A 20,124-nucleotide genomic window follows, 5' to 3' on the forward strand; every position below is an offset into this window, starting at 1 on the left:
CACAGGTCTAAGTGGATAGTGTTCAGAGAGAAAACAAGCCTGTTTGCAGAAGTTGGGAAACAAAGAAGTGCTGGTCTGGGCAACCTTAAAACAACAAAGTCAGAATCATGAGAAGGATTATATTATTAGTCAGCAAACAACACTGAAACTTGATATTGAATCAAAGTCCATATACAGCATTCTTCGATATATCTTTCCCCAGGCAGAACTTGGCTTATTGTACTGCCATATCTAAACTCCCCATAAGAATCAAGTGGGGACACCTGGATGGGACTTGAGCTGAGAACAAGGAGAATGAAGACTGACATACCTATGGTTCTTGAAATTCCATCACACCAGTGATGTTAAACTTACTTTACAAGATGGAACTTACTGGTTGGAAAGTAATATGTTTATAAAAACTTCTAAATATGTGCAGTGATTGCTTCAGCTAAAGCCTGTGAGTGTAGTAGGATGGTATGCTCTTGGAAACATGCTGACATTGAGAATTTAAGTAGCCAGGATGACACTTGAAATGACGTCTATCATCTTGATGTAGGTTTTTCCTTTAGTACTTGTCTGTAAAATATAGTGAATTATAATAATAAAAATCATTCAGCATATAATATTCACTTAATATATGGAATTTTCTAAAATGATGTTAATATGTACAATTATAGACTATTATTATATATAAAAGACTGATGACCCACCTATTAAATTTAATCCAATAAAATTTAATGGACATCTACATGTATCATGATATGTGTAAAGCCTTGTAGACAGTATAAATATAAATATTTATAAAAATAAATGTAAATATAAAGAGATATAATCCTGATCTGGGAAAGTTTTAGGTCAAATAGGTGAACTAGAAAAAATGCAAAAACAATGATGTTGTTATTTGCTGCATTTTAATAGTCTCTTAAAATGATTACATAATGAAATATGTTTTTTATCTTTATTTAAGCACCCTAAAGTGTGACATAAATTATTACTCACTGGAAACCAACTTAGACATATTTGAAAATGTTTCTGGCAAGAAGTATGTGATCACCTTTATAAAGATCACAACACTTAAGAAAGGAAAACTATTAATGCAAGTGTATACAATTTGTATACAATTTTGTGTATACAAATTGCTATTAGGTTCTTAAATGAATAATGTCAGATAAATTCAGTAGTACTAATGTTATTAAGTTAATTTGGTTTAAAACTAATTAATATACAACTTATTAACTATGCCAGTAACTTTTGTTAGAAATCAGTATAAAATGTGTGTAAAATTCTCCAAGTAATCATCTTAGGAATTTTTATTTTACCCAGCATGAATCCCAAATATGCATTTGTATGATTGATGAACTATTTAGAACCAATGATATATTGGGAAAATAATTTTTATCCAGTGTTAAGCACTGTTTAATTGATTCTTACTCATTGGTCAGTGCTTCTTATTTGCAGCTAAGATTAAATTCTCTAGAGTTCAGCGTTTTGAACTGTTAAATCACCTCACCAGTGGGTGGCAGGCACCTAATAGCTGATGAGGTGTGGCCTCAGAGTAACCTACTTTTAACTCATTAGCTCATTTTAATCTCTATGGTGTGTGAAGAATTACCTTTCATTCTTTTATTCCACGTGCTCATTTGTTCTCTTCAGTTATTCCTAGAGTAATGTTGAAAATCTGTTTCTTTCAATGAAATGTTTGAGGTTTTATTTTTTTAAAAGATATTTAGATAATCATGAACATTCTGTGTGCTCAAACGAAAGCACTTTTGTTTTAAAGATTGAATTCACTGCAACCGACAATGTTACGATTCTTCTTCTTAGGTTCACTATAAATATATGCAACTTACTCTGTAGAAAGTATGGATTATTTCTGAGTCTCTACTACCTTTTGTGTTCATTTGGAAACCATAAGGTAACACAACAGTAGCTTCAGAGATCACTCATTCAGTATTTCAAATAATTGTTCAATGAACGATCACTTTTAAAAAAAAAAATTTGCAGCATGATGTTTCTAGGTCTTTTATGCTCAACAGTGTCTAAACAAGACACTTTTTTTCTTGTTTTGGGGGCTTTTCTCCCATGGGGGATGTATCAAAGAGGACTTCCTAATTCAGTTCTTTTTCACTCTGCTCTTATCATATACAGACAGTTTGGCTCTCGGTTTCAATTCAATAGTCATTCACTGAAAACTTGCTGTGCAGATATAGTTGGGATGCAGGGAGCTGAGATGAGCAAGACAAGGATCCTGCTCACAGGGAATCCATTGCGTTATATTTCACCCCTCTTTGGACTTTAAAAGGTTTCCTTTTTTTCTTTCATACTTAAAATGCTGTGATAAAGAGAACTGCAGATGACATCATAAGTATTTACAAACTTGAAAAGATAAATGCTGTGGATGTAAGGTTTGTTTAAAATGTTCAGTCCAAAGGGATTTCTCTGGTGAGGGGGGAAGTGGGGAGGTGCTGCTAGGAGAACAGGCCCTGAAGATATCTGTACCAGAGATGCCATTTCTATTTTTCATGCCTTTATTGATCCCCTTTCTTTTGAGCCTATAAATATGATTCAGTCTCTTCCTTCCAGAAAAACAGCCTCCCTTCCTTCTGACCCTGGACTGTCTCCTACTCTTCTCATCCAAGAGTGCAATCTGGTTCCTTCTTAGCAACCCTCTCATGATATAGCCACACTCACCGACACCGTCCAAATACAGTGGACACTTTCCGATCTTGAAATCACTTAACTTCTCTATAATAAAAAATGTTTATAGCTACTAAAATAAAATAAAATAAAATAAAATGTTCAGTCCAATAAAAATTTCCTTAGGCAGCTCTTTGCTTTTGACAAATGAATTATCAAGGAAATTTATACAATAAATAATCCCTTTGCTAATTGTGTGACTTTCTTCCCTTTTGGGAATATGTTTTCAGGTTTTGAATATCTATTTATGTATTTCATTTCTCTAAACCATATACCTTATACTTTCACTCAATTGTTATTATCTCCACCTAACACTCAGCAGACTGGGGTACACGATAAGTGACTTACCTATTCATATGGCTAACCAATGACAGAGCTTACATTAAAATACATGTATTCTACTTTTCAGAGCCTAATTTTTAGTCAAACCTGGTAGTAATTATAAAACAACTCAAAAAATTATATGATTTGGTAAGCTGAATCGAGACATTTCAGACTTTAAATATTTAGGTTCTCATCAGGATTCCAAACCTAAAATATTTTAATATATCATTGCACATTTGTTTAAATCACTTTACATACAACATGATACCATAGTTCTCATAATGCAAAGATGGAAATGATTCAGGAATTATTATCCACAGGAAACCTGACCTCATATAAGTGCCTAAAGCAGATCTTCTGATACCAAAGTCAGTGCTTTTAGCATTACTCCACACAAATGGTTTAAATATGAACACTTTCTATTTGTATGCATTGAGTAATTCATTTTGACTTCGGTGATATTATGTAGTTATATAGTTTATATATATATAATATATAGTTTCCATAAAATAGTCTGACTAAAAGAGAGTTAAATTCCTTTTGCCAAGATTCACTGAAAATTGTAAGCTCTGTCTCTCTGTCAGTGTGACCTGTGTTAGAAGAAATGAAATTGAACACAGGGGGTGAATAACATGTTTTACCCACACAGTATCATTGCAGGAACCTGAGGTTTTCCCTTTTGGAGACTTCCTTTTTATAAAAAACCAAGAAATATGTGATAAATATTTTTTAAAATAAAATCATACCTTTGAAAAGTGGTTGGTATAGCATGAGGTCCTATTGGGGAAATGACAAATCTGTGTCTCCCTGTTTTCCTCTAGCAACTGAACAAGGCATATATAATAGGGAGTGTAGGAGATAGAGTACAAAATAGACATTTTTATAAAAAGTCTGCTGTAACCTAGTGGAGTTGCAAACACAATTGTAATCAGTCTTCCTTAATTTTTATAGTCAGTAAAAATCAGTTTTGAAAATGCTTGCAAGTGTATGTCTCCTTATGAAATGAGAGGTAACAAAGAATGGTAATAGATGGACTATAACCATTCAGGTTTGTGTTATTGAGTAAGTGGGAGGATGATTTTTAAAGTATATTTAAAATCATGAAAATTTAGAATTTTACCAAATATATTTTTTAATTCCCTGCTCCTCTCACAAAGCACAGAGGAAAGGTATAGGCAATTTAAGAATATATGGCACTTGGGATCCCCCTCTTACTCTGTGGCAAATGTATATAATGAGTTTCAAGCTTTGATATCAAAACCATTTCCCCATTCCATCTAATGTGCATGAAATATTTTAAGCTGAGTTATTATTGTAGATTCATACCCAGTTGTGAGAAATAATACAAAGACATCCATGTACCCTCTACCCAAATAACATCTTGGAAAGATATCACAGCTAGAAAATAGACATTGACATAGTCCACCAATCTTATTTGAGTTTCACCGGTTTTACATGTACTCGTTTGTGTGTGTGTGTGTGTATGTGTGTGCGTTTGGTTTTATCCAGTTTCATTACATATGTAGGTTAATGTATCCATCACCACAGTCAAGATGCAAAGCGGTTCTATTACCACAAGGATCCTTTGTGCTGTAGTTTTATAACCACACTCATATCACTCCCACTCCCCTCCACCCCTTACTAACCTTAACCGTTGGTAAGAACTAATCTTTTCTCCATCTCTATAATTTTAGTTATTTCAAGACACTATATAAAAGGATTTCATCTTAATTTATCTATAGAGTTTTTGAATGTATCACTTTGTATATTTTCTTAGTAGTTGCTCCAGGTATTGAAATGCTATACATATACGACTTAGCACAGTCTACCAGTTTTACCACTTCTGGTAAAGTATGGAAACCTTTCTTCCATTAGGTCCTTTTGCCCTGACACTTTTTATTTGTTTTGACTATTCCTTCTTTACATGTTGAACACTGCATCAGCTGATGGTATAATTTTTGTTTTAACCATCATATAGTCAGGAAAATGTAGCAGAGTAGTCTATATTGTATTTACCCATATTTTTTGTTCTCTCACTTGTTCTTCCTTCTTGATGTTTCAAAATTTCTTCTTTTCTGTTTGAAGAACTTTAACTTTTCTTTAAGACGGATCTGCTAGAGAAACATGTTCTTAGTTTTCCTCCTTCTGAAAATATATTTATTTCCCCTTGATTCCTGAACGTTGGTTTCACTGGATAAGAATTCACGATCAACAGTTCTTTTCTTTCAGCACTTGAAAAACGTGCCACTGCCTCTGACCTCCATAATTTCAAACGAGGTCATATATTGTCATTTGAAATGGTGTTTTCTTATAGGTAATATGTCTTTCTCTCTGGCTGCTCTTAAGATTTTTTTCCTTTGTCTTTGGATTTCAGGAGTTTCATTTCACTGTATCTTGATATGGACCTTTTGGGGTTTATCCTGTTTGAGTTTGCTCCTCTTCTTGATTTTGTACGTTTATTTCTTTTGCCTGATTTGTGAAGTTTTTGACCATTATTTCTTAAATTCTTTCCGCCCCACTCTCTTTCTCTTCTTTTGGGACTTATATGGTACCAATGTTGGATATTTTGTTATTGTCCCACAGGTCCGCAAGATTCTGATTTTTTGTGTTTTTGATTGGTTTTCCAATCTGTTTTCTCTCTCTTGTTCAGATCCAGTGACTTGTATTGGTCTGTCCTTAAGTTCACTGATTCTATCCTCTGTTGTCTCATTGTACTATTTATCCAATCCAGTGAGTTTTTATTTTGGTTGTTGTATTTTTGACTTCTATACTTTCCTTTGGTTCTTTTTTTAAATAACTTCTTTAGTTTGCTGAGATTTTCTATTTTGTATTTGTTTCAAGATAATTAGTAATTGCTTGTTAAAGTAATTTTATGATGGCTTTAAATTCTCTGTCAGATAATTCTAACATCCATTTCAACTCAGTATTAGCATCTGTGGATTATTTTTTCTCATTCAAGTTATGTTTTGCCTGGTATTTGGTGTGACCAGTAATTCTTTTTTTATCACATGCTGGACATTTTGGTTATTGTGTTAGGAGACTCTGGATACTATTTACATCATCTATATAGGTTCAGCACACAGGTCCTGGCTTACATTTGTGGGCTATGGTTCCACCAACAATTTAATTTTCAGAGCCTTTGTGGTGCTATTTGGTCACTTTGAGTTGTCTGTTTCCACCGGGAGTTGTACTGATCCCTACTGGTGCCACCTAAGGAAGCAAGGCTTCCTGATGGCTCTAGGTGGGATAAATGGTTCTTTAGCTCGTCAAAGATCACTTCAAGGGCTGGGTAATTGTTATAGAAAGATTGACCTACTGCCTGTGCTGCCCCATTGACCATTGTCTCTCAGTAGGGAAGGGGAGTCTCCAGCCCAATGGAGAAAGAGATTGCTTTCCATGACAGTGATGCTCCCGACTGATTCCCCTTGGGGGTGGCCCAGTCCCTCCCGAAGTTCTTGGTTGGAATCCCATTTGCTCTGCGATAAAAATGAGTCTACCTAGGCCACCTTCTGTTGCTAGGTTATGGTTGGAAGAAGCCGGGACTCAAATGCCTTTTACAATTGGTTAGAGAGACACTGTGTTATTCCTTAGGTTCTGGTATCCCTAACCAGTCCCCTTTCCTCTTTCTACCTTTCAGAGTACTCCTTTAGTCACCTCTTGCTTCATTCCTGGTTTTATAGCTGTCCTTAGTGGAGCATATAGTGATATTTAAGTTTTTTAATGCTTTTCCCAAAATGATTTAAAAGAAGCATAAATAACCAAGATGCTAAAAGATCTGTGAAAACAGGTGTTCTGTGATAGAAAAGGTGGTTTGAACCAAAGAATATATTAAAAGTATTTAACAGACAGTACAGCAGAGGCACCAACCAGTCAGAGCAAATTTAACATCAGGTACACTACAGGTGCTTTTCAGCTGAAAGTTAGCTCTGATTTTAAAAAAGTTTAACAGGTGTCTCTACTGCAGAGAACTTTCAATATGCTAAGGTTCATTGTTGGTTTCCTAGAAGGAACTGAGCAGTCATAGTTTTCCCAAATTTATCTGGGCATAGAAGTGAACCTTTTTGTTTATAGCTTTTCTTGGTACTGACAACTCATGAAAGACTTTGTGAAGGAAAGCCATTTTTATCACCATCAATATCTACCTCATCCAAGGTATTGTACTTACTAGATGCAATCATTTAATTAAAAAGTTATTTCTCAGAACATTAAGGAACATTTAATTCTACTTTGATTTTTAAATCTGATAAAATATTTCAATATATTTAAACCTTCCTTTAGAACGTTTCAGGAAACCAGATTTAGACATATGGCCAAAGAAAATGTTTATTGTGTTGTGCTAAAAATATGTAGTCTAACGGTAGTGACTTTTCCTAATGTTGTTATTCACATTTTCAGTATTTTCTTTTTCCAGCTTTAAGGGACAATAGGATCGAGCTGGTTCGGGCTTCCTGGCATGAACTGAGTATCAGCGTCAGTGATGTCTCTCTCTCTGATGAAGGACAGTACACCTGTTCTTTATTTACAATGCCTGTCAAAACTTCCAAGGCCTATCTCACTGTTCTGGGTAAGTGCAAGGGACTAACACCATGTGATCACAAGCCAGAGAGATGTGTACAGCTACAGCAACATGATTCAATAACAAATCTACACTTTGAGGATCATCAAAAAGCATTAAAAAATCACTTAGTCATTTCCCCCATTTTATAAATAGATAAAGAGAGGTGTAAAGATTTGTATGACTTCCCAAGAGCAAACAGCCATTTTGTTTCTTAGCCAGCAATAGACACCAGGTTTCTTGATTTTCAACTGAATTCCTTTGTGTCTAATCATCTCTATATTGTATACATGGTAATCCTTTTATAAAGTGATAGAATAATGAACATAATGAATTCAATGTGTCTATCAGATGCTCCTCCACCTCATCATCAGTCACCTAATGGGATCTTCCTTAATATCTATTGGCTTCCAAATATGACCATTTGTGTATTTTAGTGTATTTAAATGACCCTAACATTTCTGTTTGTCTTCTTGCCTTTTAGCTTTGTAGTTTTCTAGATTACTAAATGAAGTACATAATGTCGCTTGCGCATGCAGCTTGTAGCTTCTTTGTTTTTTTATTCTCTAAGTATCGGGCCATTTTTCTAAAGGTTATAGTGACACCAAAAAGCAATACATTCATAGAGTTTCTGAGGAAATAAGCTTGCAGCTCACAGCTCTCTGTGATTCCACAGACGTCAGTGGCCCAATCAGCTGAAATTGCTGGAGTTCATTGAAACACACCTGTGTACTGAACAAGTTAGAGGAATTTAAAGATTGATTTTTTTTTTTTTTTGCCCCTAGCTTGCCTTCCTTTTTTGATAGATAAAGGCATAACACTGCATTTAAACGAACTAATGCATGCTGTTCTTTTGGGTGAGAATATTAAAGTTAATCCTGCTAGTGAATTGGTTTTGTGCATAGGATATGAAATATGTTTCTTTGCAAGTCCCACTGGGACTATTGTATAAAAATCTTCACAAGTTTGCCATTAAGGACAAAATACACCCACTAAATGGAGTATCTCAGGATAGCAGCTGCCTAAAATTAATGTATTGTTCTGCAGAGAGCCAACTTGAGACCCCAAGAAATACGAAAGTGGCTAATTTCAGTTTATTAAATGGTGATGTGACATTTTTTTTTTTTTTTAAAAGCTATATGAAGGTGAACGAAAAAAAAAAAAAAAGCTAGCCAGCTAGTGGAGTATGTTGATCTGTCATTTATCTTTGTTGTTCTTGTTGTTGTTTTAGTTTGTATTTCTTTTATTGGTGCCTTCCAACATTTTTACATTTTATTCTTTTCAAACTGAATTAAATAGTACAATAAAGAAACTTTCAGTCTGCCTTTATTATTGAATACTTTTAGAAGAAATTTTAATAAACCTCTGTCATGACAGCAGAATATTATTGCCTCCAAAATGTGTAATGTTCTATTATTTAAATCATCAATGTCTATCTCTGAATATTAGTTATCTGCTTATTCATTGGATGATTTGGACTAGAAAAGGTAATAAGTAGCTAGCATTAACTAGCATTAAAAGTAATACATATCATGCTCCACAAAACTGCAGTTACATTTCTAACACAAATGACATCAAGAGACATTCTCTACTTTAGAAGAATCAGAAAAATAAGTATAGTTGCAATTATTAATGAATCCCTTATTCCAAAATGCATTTTCTAGAAAAAGGTACACAGAGGATAACAATATTTTTTAAGCTTTAAGAATTCTGAAATCAGGAATGAAATGTGCTATTTTGGTTAAATCACAGTTTGCTAAAGAATGAAGAAATATGCTTTGTGGATTTTTTTTTACCCAATGCAAACAATCTACCTTCTTAAATCCCCACACTGGTAATAAATCTTAAAATACGGTTGTTTTTAAGATTACAAAGAGTATTTCTGCAGGTAAAATTTAATTTAAAAAAACTACTTTAACTAAACGCATTTTAAATGCTTTCTGGATAATATACACACACATATGCATATTTACACAGACACACATATGTGTTTGTATGTATGTGTATATATATCTCGCTATATATTTTTTATATATTTTGTCATTTATTTTATTATATAGCAGTTTACTATTATTATGTTTTGGTTTATTATTCTTGATTGAAGTTATTGTCAGTTAAACACCCAGTTTAGCTTTGTTTGTGAAAGTAATAGTCGTAAGAACAAATCAACCCTGGAGATTAATGTTTACTTCATTCATTTGCTTAAATTTCAGGTGTTCCTGAGAAGCCTCAAATTAGCGGATTTTCATCCCCAGTTATGGAGGGAGACTTGATGCAGCTGACTTGTAAAACATCTGGTAGTAAACCTGCAGCTGATATAAGATGGTTCAAAAATGACAAAGAGATTAAAGGTAAGGAAAGGGGAAAGGTCTCCAAATCAAAATTAATGTGCTGAAATTAGTGTGAAGTGTTAGATTCAGGGCATTTTACATTTTCCTTTTCAAACCACAGTCACTTTCTGATTAAGTGTAATTTGAACCAGATTTACCTTAAATTAGGTAATTTTACAAGGTATGTTAATATCATCTCTGTGTGCCCCATTTTTCTCTTATGTAAAACAGTTTTAAAATGATATACATCTAGAGACTTTCCTGGTGGTCCAGTGGTAAAGAATCCACCTTATAATGCAGGGGACGTGGGTTTGATCCCTGGTCAGGGAACTACGATCCCACATGCCACAGGGCAACTGAGCCCATGCACCACACCTACTGAGCTCGAGCGCCTCAACTAGAGAGCCTGCGTGCCCCAAACTGCAGAGCCCACACGCCCTGGAGCGTGTGCACCACAACTAGAGAAGAGAAAACCCGCACACCACTAGAGAGAAGCCCGCGCGCCGCAACGAATGTTTAGCATGCCTCAAGGAAGAGTCTGTGCGCGGCAACTAAGACCTTACGCCGCCAAAAATAGATTAAATTAATAAATAGATAAATAATAAATCTTTTAAAAAATGATATATATCTAGTGGGAAACTTGGAGAAATAAATAAGTTAATATATAAAAAACACACAGATTTGTACTTGGCAATAGCAAGGGCTAAGTGTTCATGTTAGATATGATTATTTTAGAGCTCATCTATAGTATTTAGATTATAGACAGAGAAACTCCATGAATTATTTCTTCAACTTGTTGGTTCTGAAAATACAAAGTTTTGAGAATAAAACTAGCTAAATATCAATAAATCTGTTTTTCAGTAGTTCTCACACAGGGTAAAATAATGTGCTTGTCTCAGTAAAAATGCACAGAAATGTAAATATTCAGCATAATTCTGCTCTTACTTGATACACTTAAACACACACGTGCACACACACACTTTTTTAGGGTGGATTAAGAAGTTTATAGAGGAGATGGCTAGTAAGTCTGGTAGTGGTTTTTGTACCCCACGTACAGAAATCTTGGACCTGACATCACATGTACATTAAAACCCGAATATAAGAATCATCTATTATGCTTGTTAAAAAATTTTCCTATTTATATAGTAATATGTATTATTCTCAAGGTAACCTTCTAGGAGATAGGTTGATGCAAACCATTCTGGTTATTTTAACTTGTAATTCAAGTATCTTACTTAGGCATGGAGGCCCAACAGGTAGAATTGCCTATATTACTAAGAAGTTATGGGTTTACAATCCATACAATTATTCTACCTCTTTTCTATTTTAATTACTTTCTCTTTTTATATTTTTTCCCAAAACAAGGAACTATCTGTAATTTATCCATAATTACTACCTTTACTTTAGAACTTCTAATCAATACATTTTATTGGACTAACTTTGGAGAAGTACAAGCACCCATTTCACAAGTTAGATACTCACTTTGCTGAGTTAAACTTGCTCTTATATTCTGCCAGGGCTCAGTACCATCCATTCTAATTCTGCCTTTAGTATATATTTGTTTAGGTTAGTGTGTTAAATGTCTAGTCTTGGTTGGAGCTTTTCTAAATGGACCCTCTACACTGCATCCAGAGTTATCTTACTATGACAAGGGTCTAATCCAGCCACTTTTTCTGCTTAAGCACTTCTGATTGAAAGTCCTAACCTGGAGGATAAGTTTAAAATCCGATTTCCTTGGCCTATAAGAAAGCTCCTGGCAGTGAATTCTTACAAATCAGATGGTTTTCTATGTGAAAGGCTTGGTTTATGTTAGAATGTTCTTCTTAAATACTCTCCTTCGGTTAAATTGTTTTATTACCTACATGCATCTCTTTCTGAATTCTGACATAATTAGTTAGTTAGTGAGTGAGTTAGTTTCTCTTAATTCCTTACCATTTTATTTGTGTTTTGGATAAACATATTCTCAGGGAGGTCAGAGACTAACATACTAGTCATTAATATTGGTTGATTGTTTTTAACATTGTAGCCTTATGAGAAACGCATAATGTTTTCATTACAAATATTTTTATAAAATATCTTAATTTTTGACAAATTTGGCTTCTGCTCTGAATGCCAGATTTATTCATAAACTAGGTAGAGAGGGGACTTTTGTTTATATGTAAAAACATGAAATTTTGATCTTATAAACACCATACTTTAAAATCATCTGAATCAAGACTAGAATGAAAATCAAGAGAAAACCATATACAGAATCAGCATTTGGTTCTGTGTTCTATTCAGAAGTAGTGAAGCTTTGTTTTTTCTGTGCTCTTCAATGCATGGCCATTAATAGAGCATTTATTATTCCTACACTTGCATTCATCTATATAGCTCTTTATTTGTTTATAACTCTTATTTTGCATGTTTACATAGTTTGTCTTTACAATGATATGGTGAACTTCCTGAGTTCTCTAAAATGTTTTTATAGGTGTATAGGCAAATATGCTGTATTTAGTACTCTATACAGAATGCGCGCTCATTACTATTGCTGTGCTCTATACATGTGAAGTGAAAGTTTGCTCTAAAATCCCTCAGCAGATACACATCACTGAAAGGAGTGTTCTATCCTTATCTTGCACTCTTGTCTTTTCAGAAATCAAAATTTGACTTCCTATTATCATGTAACAATTTTTACTATAATATCACTTGAGATTTTTTAAAAAGACACTCCCTAGTGTAAGGAATTGGAAAAGATAGGCTAATCAAATCCAGTTAAATTCAATTCGATAAGAAATTGTTAAAATGTGTCCCAATTATACAGCATTCTATGGTGCATGAGTGAATATCCAAATGAAGAAAACAAGAACCTTGACCTGGAGAAGTTTAAAATGCCTTTGGGGTGATAAAACCAGCTATGAGGAGTACTTTCCTATAAAGAGGAATGTAACATTATGTAAATCCCAAAGTAGTTATTACAGTCAAGGGAAAGTATTATTTTCCATATGTTTTGACTAAGCACTGGCCAGTTCAGCATATTGACACTGTGTTAAGTTTCAGACTCTGTATGATAGAGGTAGGGGCTTTCAAAGTGACTTCTGATTTCAGGAGGAGTCATTGTTCTGTACATTTTTTTCTCCATTATTATCTAACATATGAATTTAATCACCAAGTTTCTGGGAGAGAGTTGTTTCATAGTCCTAGCTGATCACATTTTCTTGGCCATGGTATTTCCATGTTAGATTATACAGCATGGTTCTCAATCTTTAGCAGGCATCATCATCACCTCCAGGGTCTGTTAAAACTCAGATTATAGGGGCCTGACCCCAGATTTTCTGATTGAGTAGATCTGGGTTGGAAACCGAGAACGTATATATTTAGCAGTGTGTTGAACTGGTGAGTGGTGAGGGTGCTCCTGCCTGGGGACCACACTGGTGTATAGAGAACTTAACGTTGACAAGTATCAGTAACATATCGAAGTCTTGCCTCTGTCTCTGAACTTTAGTTTTCTCATCTAATAAATGAGGATTATAAAGCTTGCCTCAAAGTGCTATTGCAAGGATTTCATACAAGCCAATATGTATAAAGTGTTTTCACAGTATAAGGAATCACTGAATATATTTTAGATATTATTATTATTGTTATCATTATTATTACTATCTTGAGCAAACCATGATTGGTGAGTTGTAACAATCCCTGAATTAGTCCTAGAAATATAACCAAAACAGAATTATTTCTTTAAGGTATTCACTTTTGGGGGATGGACATGTAAACATAAGCTCTAACAAGTATAGTAACAGACATATGAACTGGCTACAGTTTTTGTACAAAACAAGAAACAGAGATGTGCCCTACTTTGTGGCAGAGGGAAAGACGAGAGTTCATTGATGAATGAGAGTACTCAGTAAGTATATGTTAAATGAATAAGTGGATCTTAAACGATGAATGGAATTCACTATATGGGTTGTGGGTAAAAGTAGGTGGTAGATCATTCTAAAGAAAGAAACCATGTGTTTATGCAGAGTAAAAGCATGTGATTGTTTGAAGGAACTGAAATTTTCTGTTTGATACAGACATGAGAGATAAACGGGAAGGTAGGGGCCAGTTAAGTCATGGAAGATCTTTTACTCCAGATTAAGGAGTTTGGAATTTATTCTGTAGGCAGTGGTGAAACACTTTCTTCTATACGCTTTAAACAGTGGAATGAATAATCATAATTTTCATCTAACTCTCCTTTTTCCTCCCGATGAGTCTGACTCAGAAATCCCTTTGGTGCCTGTGGGCAGCTCTGTATTCAAAACTGCAGGGGGTTTCACTGTAGCTTTTAATCTTCTGTGTAGCTAGGAAGTTGGAAATTTTGCCATTTAGTGTAAGGAAAAAATGTGTATTGCCTTCCTAAATCTATCAGTGTCCTGAGAACTTGTATAAACTTTCCATTCCATGTATAAGTTTAGTAACTTGTAGTTTGAGCAGTTATCATCATAAAATCTTAAGATTTTCTTTTCCAGCCAACTAGCTTTTACATGAATGTGTTAGGCAGAATTCTATGAGAACCCTCAATGACCCACATTTTTGTATAATCTTTTCCCCTGGAGTGTAGGAAGGACTTGAGAATATATGTGATATCACTGCCTTGATCATGTTGATCATGTTACCTTACATGGCAAAAGGGATTTTACAGATATAATTATGGATCCCTTTTGAGTTCAGCAAAGGGAGATTGCTAAGGGAAACCTGACATAATGAGGTGAAGTTTTTATAAAAGAATAAAGAGCCAGACATCCTCCTCCTGGCCTGGAAGAAAGCAAATAGCCATGTGTGTACTGTCTATAGGGGCCATGTGACAAAGAGCTGTGGGTGACCTCTAGGAGCTGAAAGCTGTTCCTGAGTGGCAGCTAGTGAGAAAATGGGGACCTCGGACATACAACGTCAAGGAGGTAAATTTGCCAACAATCAGTGAGTTTGTAGAGGACTCTAAAACCTAGATGGGAATCACAGCCTCAGCCAACACCATGATTTCAGCCTGGTGACACTGAGAAGAGGACCAGGATAAGCCCTATCTGGACTCTTAATCCATTGAAATTGTGAGATAATAAATGCATGTTGCTTTAGGACACTAAGCTTTTAATCATTTATTATGCACCAGTAACAGGAAACTGAGATCCAGAAAGGCAGAATGATTTCTCATAGTCACACATCTGACAAAGAATGAGCTTGAATATTCCAATTCTAAGACCCAGCACTTGAATTGGGGAAGAAAGCTGAAGGCTGGAAGAATATTTAAGGGACCTTTCAAACATGAATTAGTAAGGCCCTGAACTAATGGATGAAATGGCATTTTTTTAAATGGATGGATTTAAAAGAGAAGACAAATTTCAGGTGAACTTGGTGAATGAGTCTGGGAGATGGAGCAAAAACAAGGGTCAAAGACAACACAATTTGGGTGCCAACACAACTTGGTTAGTGAACATGTGGAAATAAGAAAGGCATTAGGAGAAATTAGTTCAGAAATAAATGATAATATGTTTATTCTTTGAGGTTGAAGTAACTATATATTGGTAGAATCTAAAAGTTAAACTTGGCAGGCTTTTGGAGTTAGGTGACTTATGATTAAGAAAGGGATTCTGATAACACAAAGGTCTATCATCTCTTACGAAGGACATTTTTAGTTTTAGCCTCTATAAATAGTTATCACCCTTTATTTGTGCAGCACACTCCCAACAGAAACCCCCTCAGTACTTCCTTCTGACCCTGAGAATCATGCTATGTAGTAACCTGCATATTCATCAAAGCCTGACTTTGTGGGGAGTCACTGAAGCTTGTCAGTGCCTAATAGTATTGCCTGTATTCTACAAGTGTTATTTACTTAGTATACATTGTTTGTTTCAGATGTTGGACCATCAAGCTTAAGCTGACTTTAGCTGTGTTGCCCTGTGTGAACAGGACTCTTCACATACACTTTAGTGTTAATCAAAAATAATGCAGCAGCTCATTTTCAAGTTGGCTAAATATAGTATAATTGTACTATAAGCTACTTAGTAAATAATTTTTCAGCATTTGGAAACTTGAGAGTGAATTTCTGAATGTTGTGTTTCTTAAAAGGTAGCCTCGGATTAGAATCACCTGAGGTACTAGTTAGAAAAGTGAAGATTCCTGGTCTCAATGTAGACCTTTAAAGTCAGAATTTCTGGCTGTCAAGCCTAGAAGTCCTAATATTTATTAAGTACCTCGGTTGATGCTTAGGCTCACTATAGTTTGAGAATGCATAGAATTAGAGACCAGTAAGCCAAGTATTAATAGATATTCAAAGAAAGAAAGAGAGGAGGTCCTAATCTAATACGTTTAGAAAATGACTCGATATTCTATGTCCTTTATGAATCTATTCTTAGAGGGAGATTCTCTAAAACTAAATCAAAATGCACTTTAGTGCTTTAACATTTCTGAGAATTAATGCAAATTTCTGTTAGACAACATCTTAGCAGTATTCTTTGGCCATATGATTTTTAAAATTTGTTTTGTGTTTCTTGCATTGAACTTTGTGGAATCTACTTTGAGAAACAGTAATTATATATTTAATTTAAATATTCTCCCTGGTGTTGTAAAACTAGTTTTGGCCTAATACTTCATTTAATGTCAGTTGCACAGAGCCTTAATTTAAATAAGTGAAATACTAACATGTAATACAGAGATGGTGAATTCTCTCGAGCTAAACACAAAAGAAAATAAAAAGGAGATATTTGTGTGCCCTGAGCTTAAAGCTCCTGTATCACGTGTGATAAGGATTAATTAAAAGTGTTAGTGTTTAAACTTACAGAGTATATACCATATATCAATGATTTTTTGAGTTCTTTTATTTAAACTTACCTCTTTGAAAGTGTCCTTGCCATTTAAATCTGAATCATGCTGGACCCCGTATTAAATGAGAAAAAGAAATAGCATTAGTAATACCTGTAAATGAGGTGTGTGTGTGTGTGTGTGTGTGTACATACAACTTGGGGTTTTCTAAATGCTGTTGAGTGTATTACCTCAAGACTCTCTCAAGATACAATGAGATACATAAAACATCTTTCTGGAAAGAGATAAAACAGTTGTTTCATCTGAGTGTGAGCGGCTGATGAAAGCAAATGATCACCAAAAATCTTTGAGAAACTTTTTAAAATTTTCTTAGTTTTTAAAAGCAACTTTATTGAGATATAATGGACAAAAAACAATCTACACATATTTTATGTGTGCAGTTTGGTATTATTTCACAAGTGTATATGGTGATGAGACCATCACTACGATCAAGATAATGAACAAATTCATCATCTACAAAAGTTTGTTCATACACCTTCATGATTCCTTCCTCCTGGCCTTCTTTGCCCACCCCCCATCTCAATTCCAGGAAACCACTATTCTACTTTATGTCATTATAGATTACATTTTCTAGAATTTTATATAAATCAAATCATATAGTATATACTCTTCTTTGATTTAGTTCCCTCAGGATGAATAGTCTGAGATTCATCCATGTTGCATATATAAAGGTTGTTGCTGTCTATTGCTGATTCATATTCTGTTATATATATCTGTACTATAATTTGTTTATCCATTTATCTGGGGATAGACATTTGTGGTGTTTACAGTTTGGGGCCATTGCAGTAAAGCTGCTATGAACATTTGGGTGTAAGTCTTTGTATGTATCTGTGCTCTTATTTCTCTTGTGTAAATGCCTAGGAGCAGAATGGCTGGGTCATATAGAAGACACATGTTTAATTTTTAAAGGCATTTCCAAACGATTTTTCAAAGTGGTTGTACTCCTTCATGAAATCCAACTTTTAAATTTTAGTATTATTATTTTTTACTTTTTTGAATCATGCTTTGGTATTATATGTAAGATGTTTTTGCCTAATCCAAAATCACAAAGAATTACTTCCAAAAATTTCATATTTTTAGGTTTTGCATGTATTTTGAGTGATTTTATATTTTCAATGCCCTTGTCTTTTCTTTCTCTCAGCTGTATTATTTCTAGGTCAGTTTTGATAGATTGATTGATCTCATTATAGATAGCATTTTCCTGCTTCTTTGAATGCAGAGTATTTTTTGATTGGATTCCAGACATTATTAGTTTTACATTTCTGGTACTGAATGTTCTCCTATCCCTATAAGTATTCTTAAGCTTTGTTCTGGTTAAGTAGTTTAGAGTTTAATACTTTCAGAGCTTCTTTTAAATTTCTTAGGTGGGACCAGAGCAGCTTTTATTCTTAGAATTACTTAATTCTCATTACTCAGATAAAATCCTCTGAGTGCCCAGGGTACCAATTATGAGTTTTTTTCAGTCAGGTTAGTTAGAATAGGCATTATTCCCTGCCTGCGAAAGCATCATGTACTATTTCCTCTAATCCTTTTTGATAGTTCTTGTCCTACCCCCAAACACTTCCTTCACACAGATACACCGATCAATAATTACTTTGCCAAATACTGTGAGGGACACTGCAGATGTCTGGAGTCATCTCTTTGTGTAGCTCTTTCGTTTTTGATACTCTGCCCTATAAACTCTAGCTGCTGTGGCCTTCTTAGACACCCAGCTCCATCAGCATAACTTGGGGAGGCCACCAGGGTCTGCATGGGTTTCCCTTCACACACCACAGTCTAGAAAATCTCTCAAGGCATTAAGCAGGGACAAATTTTAGGGTTCATCTCATTCATTTTCCATCTCTCTGGGATAACTGTCCATTATTGTTAGGTTCAGTATCTTGAAAACTCTTGTTTTCAGATAAGAGGTAGATCCAACTTTGTTATTCTGCTAGGCTGGAAGCAAAAGTTATTTTGCCTTTGTTTTTGAAATGTAGAGAAATAATACTTTTATCTAAATGGTAGTATGTTTTAATTTTGTCTGACTGCTTATTTGTTTTAAGATGATATAATACATTTAAGGGGATGAACATGAATAAGTGTAAAATGTATCCATACTCACTTTGACAAAATATTTTAGATTATTAATTCTGCTAGTTTTAAAGCTAAAAATTATTTAGTTTAGCTATAGAAATTCAGTGCTGTTATACATTATTGTGGGAATGGAAAGAAAAGTTCCAGCATGTATATATAATGACATAAGTAAGTATAAATCTTTGACTGGATTTCACTTATTGTCAAGAATGAGCATTCTATCAACAAAATAATGTTTTTCTTTGTTGTTAATTCATGTTTTTAATCAACGTTTTTATTTATTTATTTATTTATTTATTTTTCACACACACACACACACACACACACACACATACACACACACACACACTGTATTTTATTTTTACAAGAGATAAATAAACTGACACCAAGCATTGTAAATGGGTGACCACAACAAAAGCAACAATGATTGCAATTACCAAACACGAAACACACTCATACTATGTCATAATATTGACATTCTGTCCAGTAATCCTCCACTATAACAGCTCCTTTACTTTGCAGTGAAAATTGATTTGTATATTTTTTGCCTCTGGGTCCTTGTGGGATTTTTTTTTTTAATTCAAACAGAAAGTCACAAAAATTATAATCATCCTCATCAGTTCACTCAGTCCCATGTAATTAATTTTTTTTTCATCTTGATCTTTTGTTAGCACTTTTAAGAATTCATCAGTTTTCCATTAGAGTTCTGAAAATGCTTATTCATTCAGTTCAGCAGTACAGTCAGTTACCAGAAACCTGTACTTGTCAGAGTCTTTTCCATGAATTTCTTGAAGATGAAAACCTTTTATAGGAACATTTTTGCAAAAGCATCAGAGTACACCCAGAACTGTCTGAAAATGACCATGGTTAAAGATTTGATGAAAGTTCATAATAATGCAATTGACAAGGAAATTTAGTTATTTCTGAGATATACATTTTAAAGTAATAACTAGACTTATGACTTATAACATTATACCAGAACATGGAAGATTTTTAGAAATTTCATGTAATATCTGAAACATTTATATTAACATATTTCCATACAAATAACCCAAAGAAAGTTTAGTATTAGTTGTTTTTGTTTGTTTGATTTTTTATACTGCAGGTTCTTATGTCATCAATTTTATACAAATCAGTGTATACATGTCAATCGCAATCGCCCAATTCAGCACACCACCATCCCCACCCCACCGCGGTTTTCCCCCCTTGGTGTCCATACGTTTGTTCTCTACATCTGTGTCTCAACTTCTGCCCTGCAAACCGGTTCATCTGTACCGTTTTTCTAGGTTCCACATACATGCGTTAATATACGATATTTGTTTTTCTCTTTCT

General features: G+C 34.3%; 1 protein-coding gene across 5 annotated transcripts in view; it reads left to right on the top strand.

Annotated features, from left to right (window-relative positions):
- The window catches only part of CADM2 (cell adhesion molecule 2), a 1,026,782-nt gene that overhangs the window by 852,797 nt on the left and 153,861 nt on the right, over positions 1 to 20,124 (top strand). For all 5 annotated transcript variants that reach the window (XM_082392431.1, XM_082392433.1, XM_082392432.1 and 2 more), the window contains 2 exons: positions 7,415 to 7,567; positions 9,772 to 9,909. In XM_082392431.1, the coding sequence (XP_082248557.1) occupies positions 7,415 to 7,567; positions 9,772 to 9,909 (291 nt within the window). The remainder of the gene's footprint in view (positions 1 to 7,414; positions 7,568 to 9,771; positions 9,910 to 20,124) is intronic.

Source organism: Balaenoptera borealis (genome assembly GCF_965194805.1).
Source record: "Balaenoptera borealis genome assembly, chromosome: 5".
Classification (NCBI taxonomy): domain Eukaryota; kingdom Metazoa; phylum Chordata; class Mammalia; order Artiodactyla; family Balaenopteridae; genus Balaenoptera; species Balaenoptera borealis.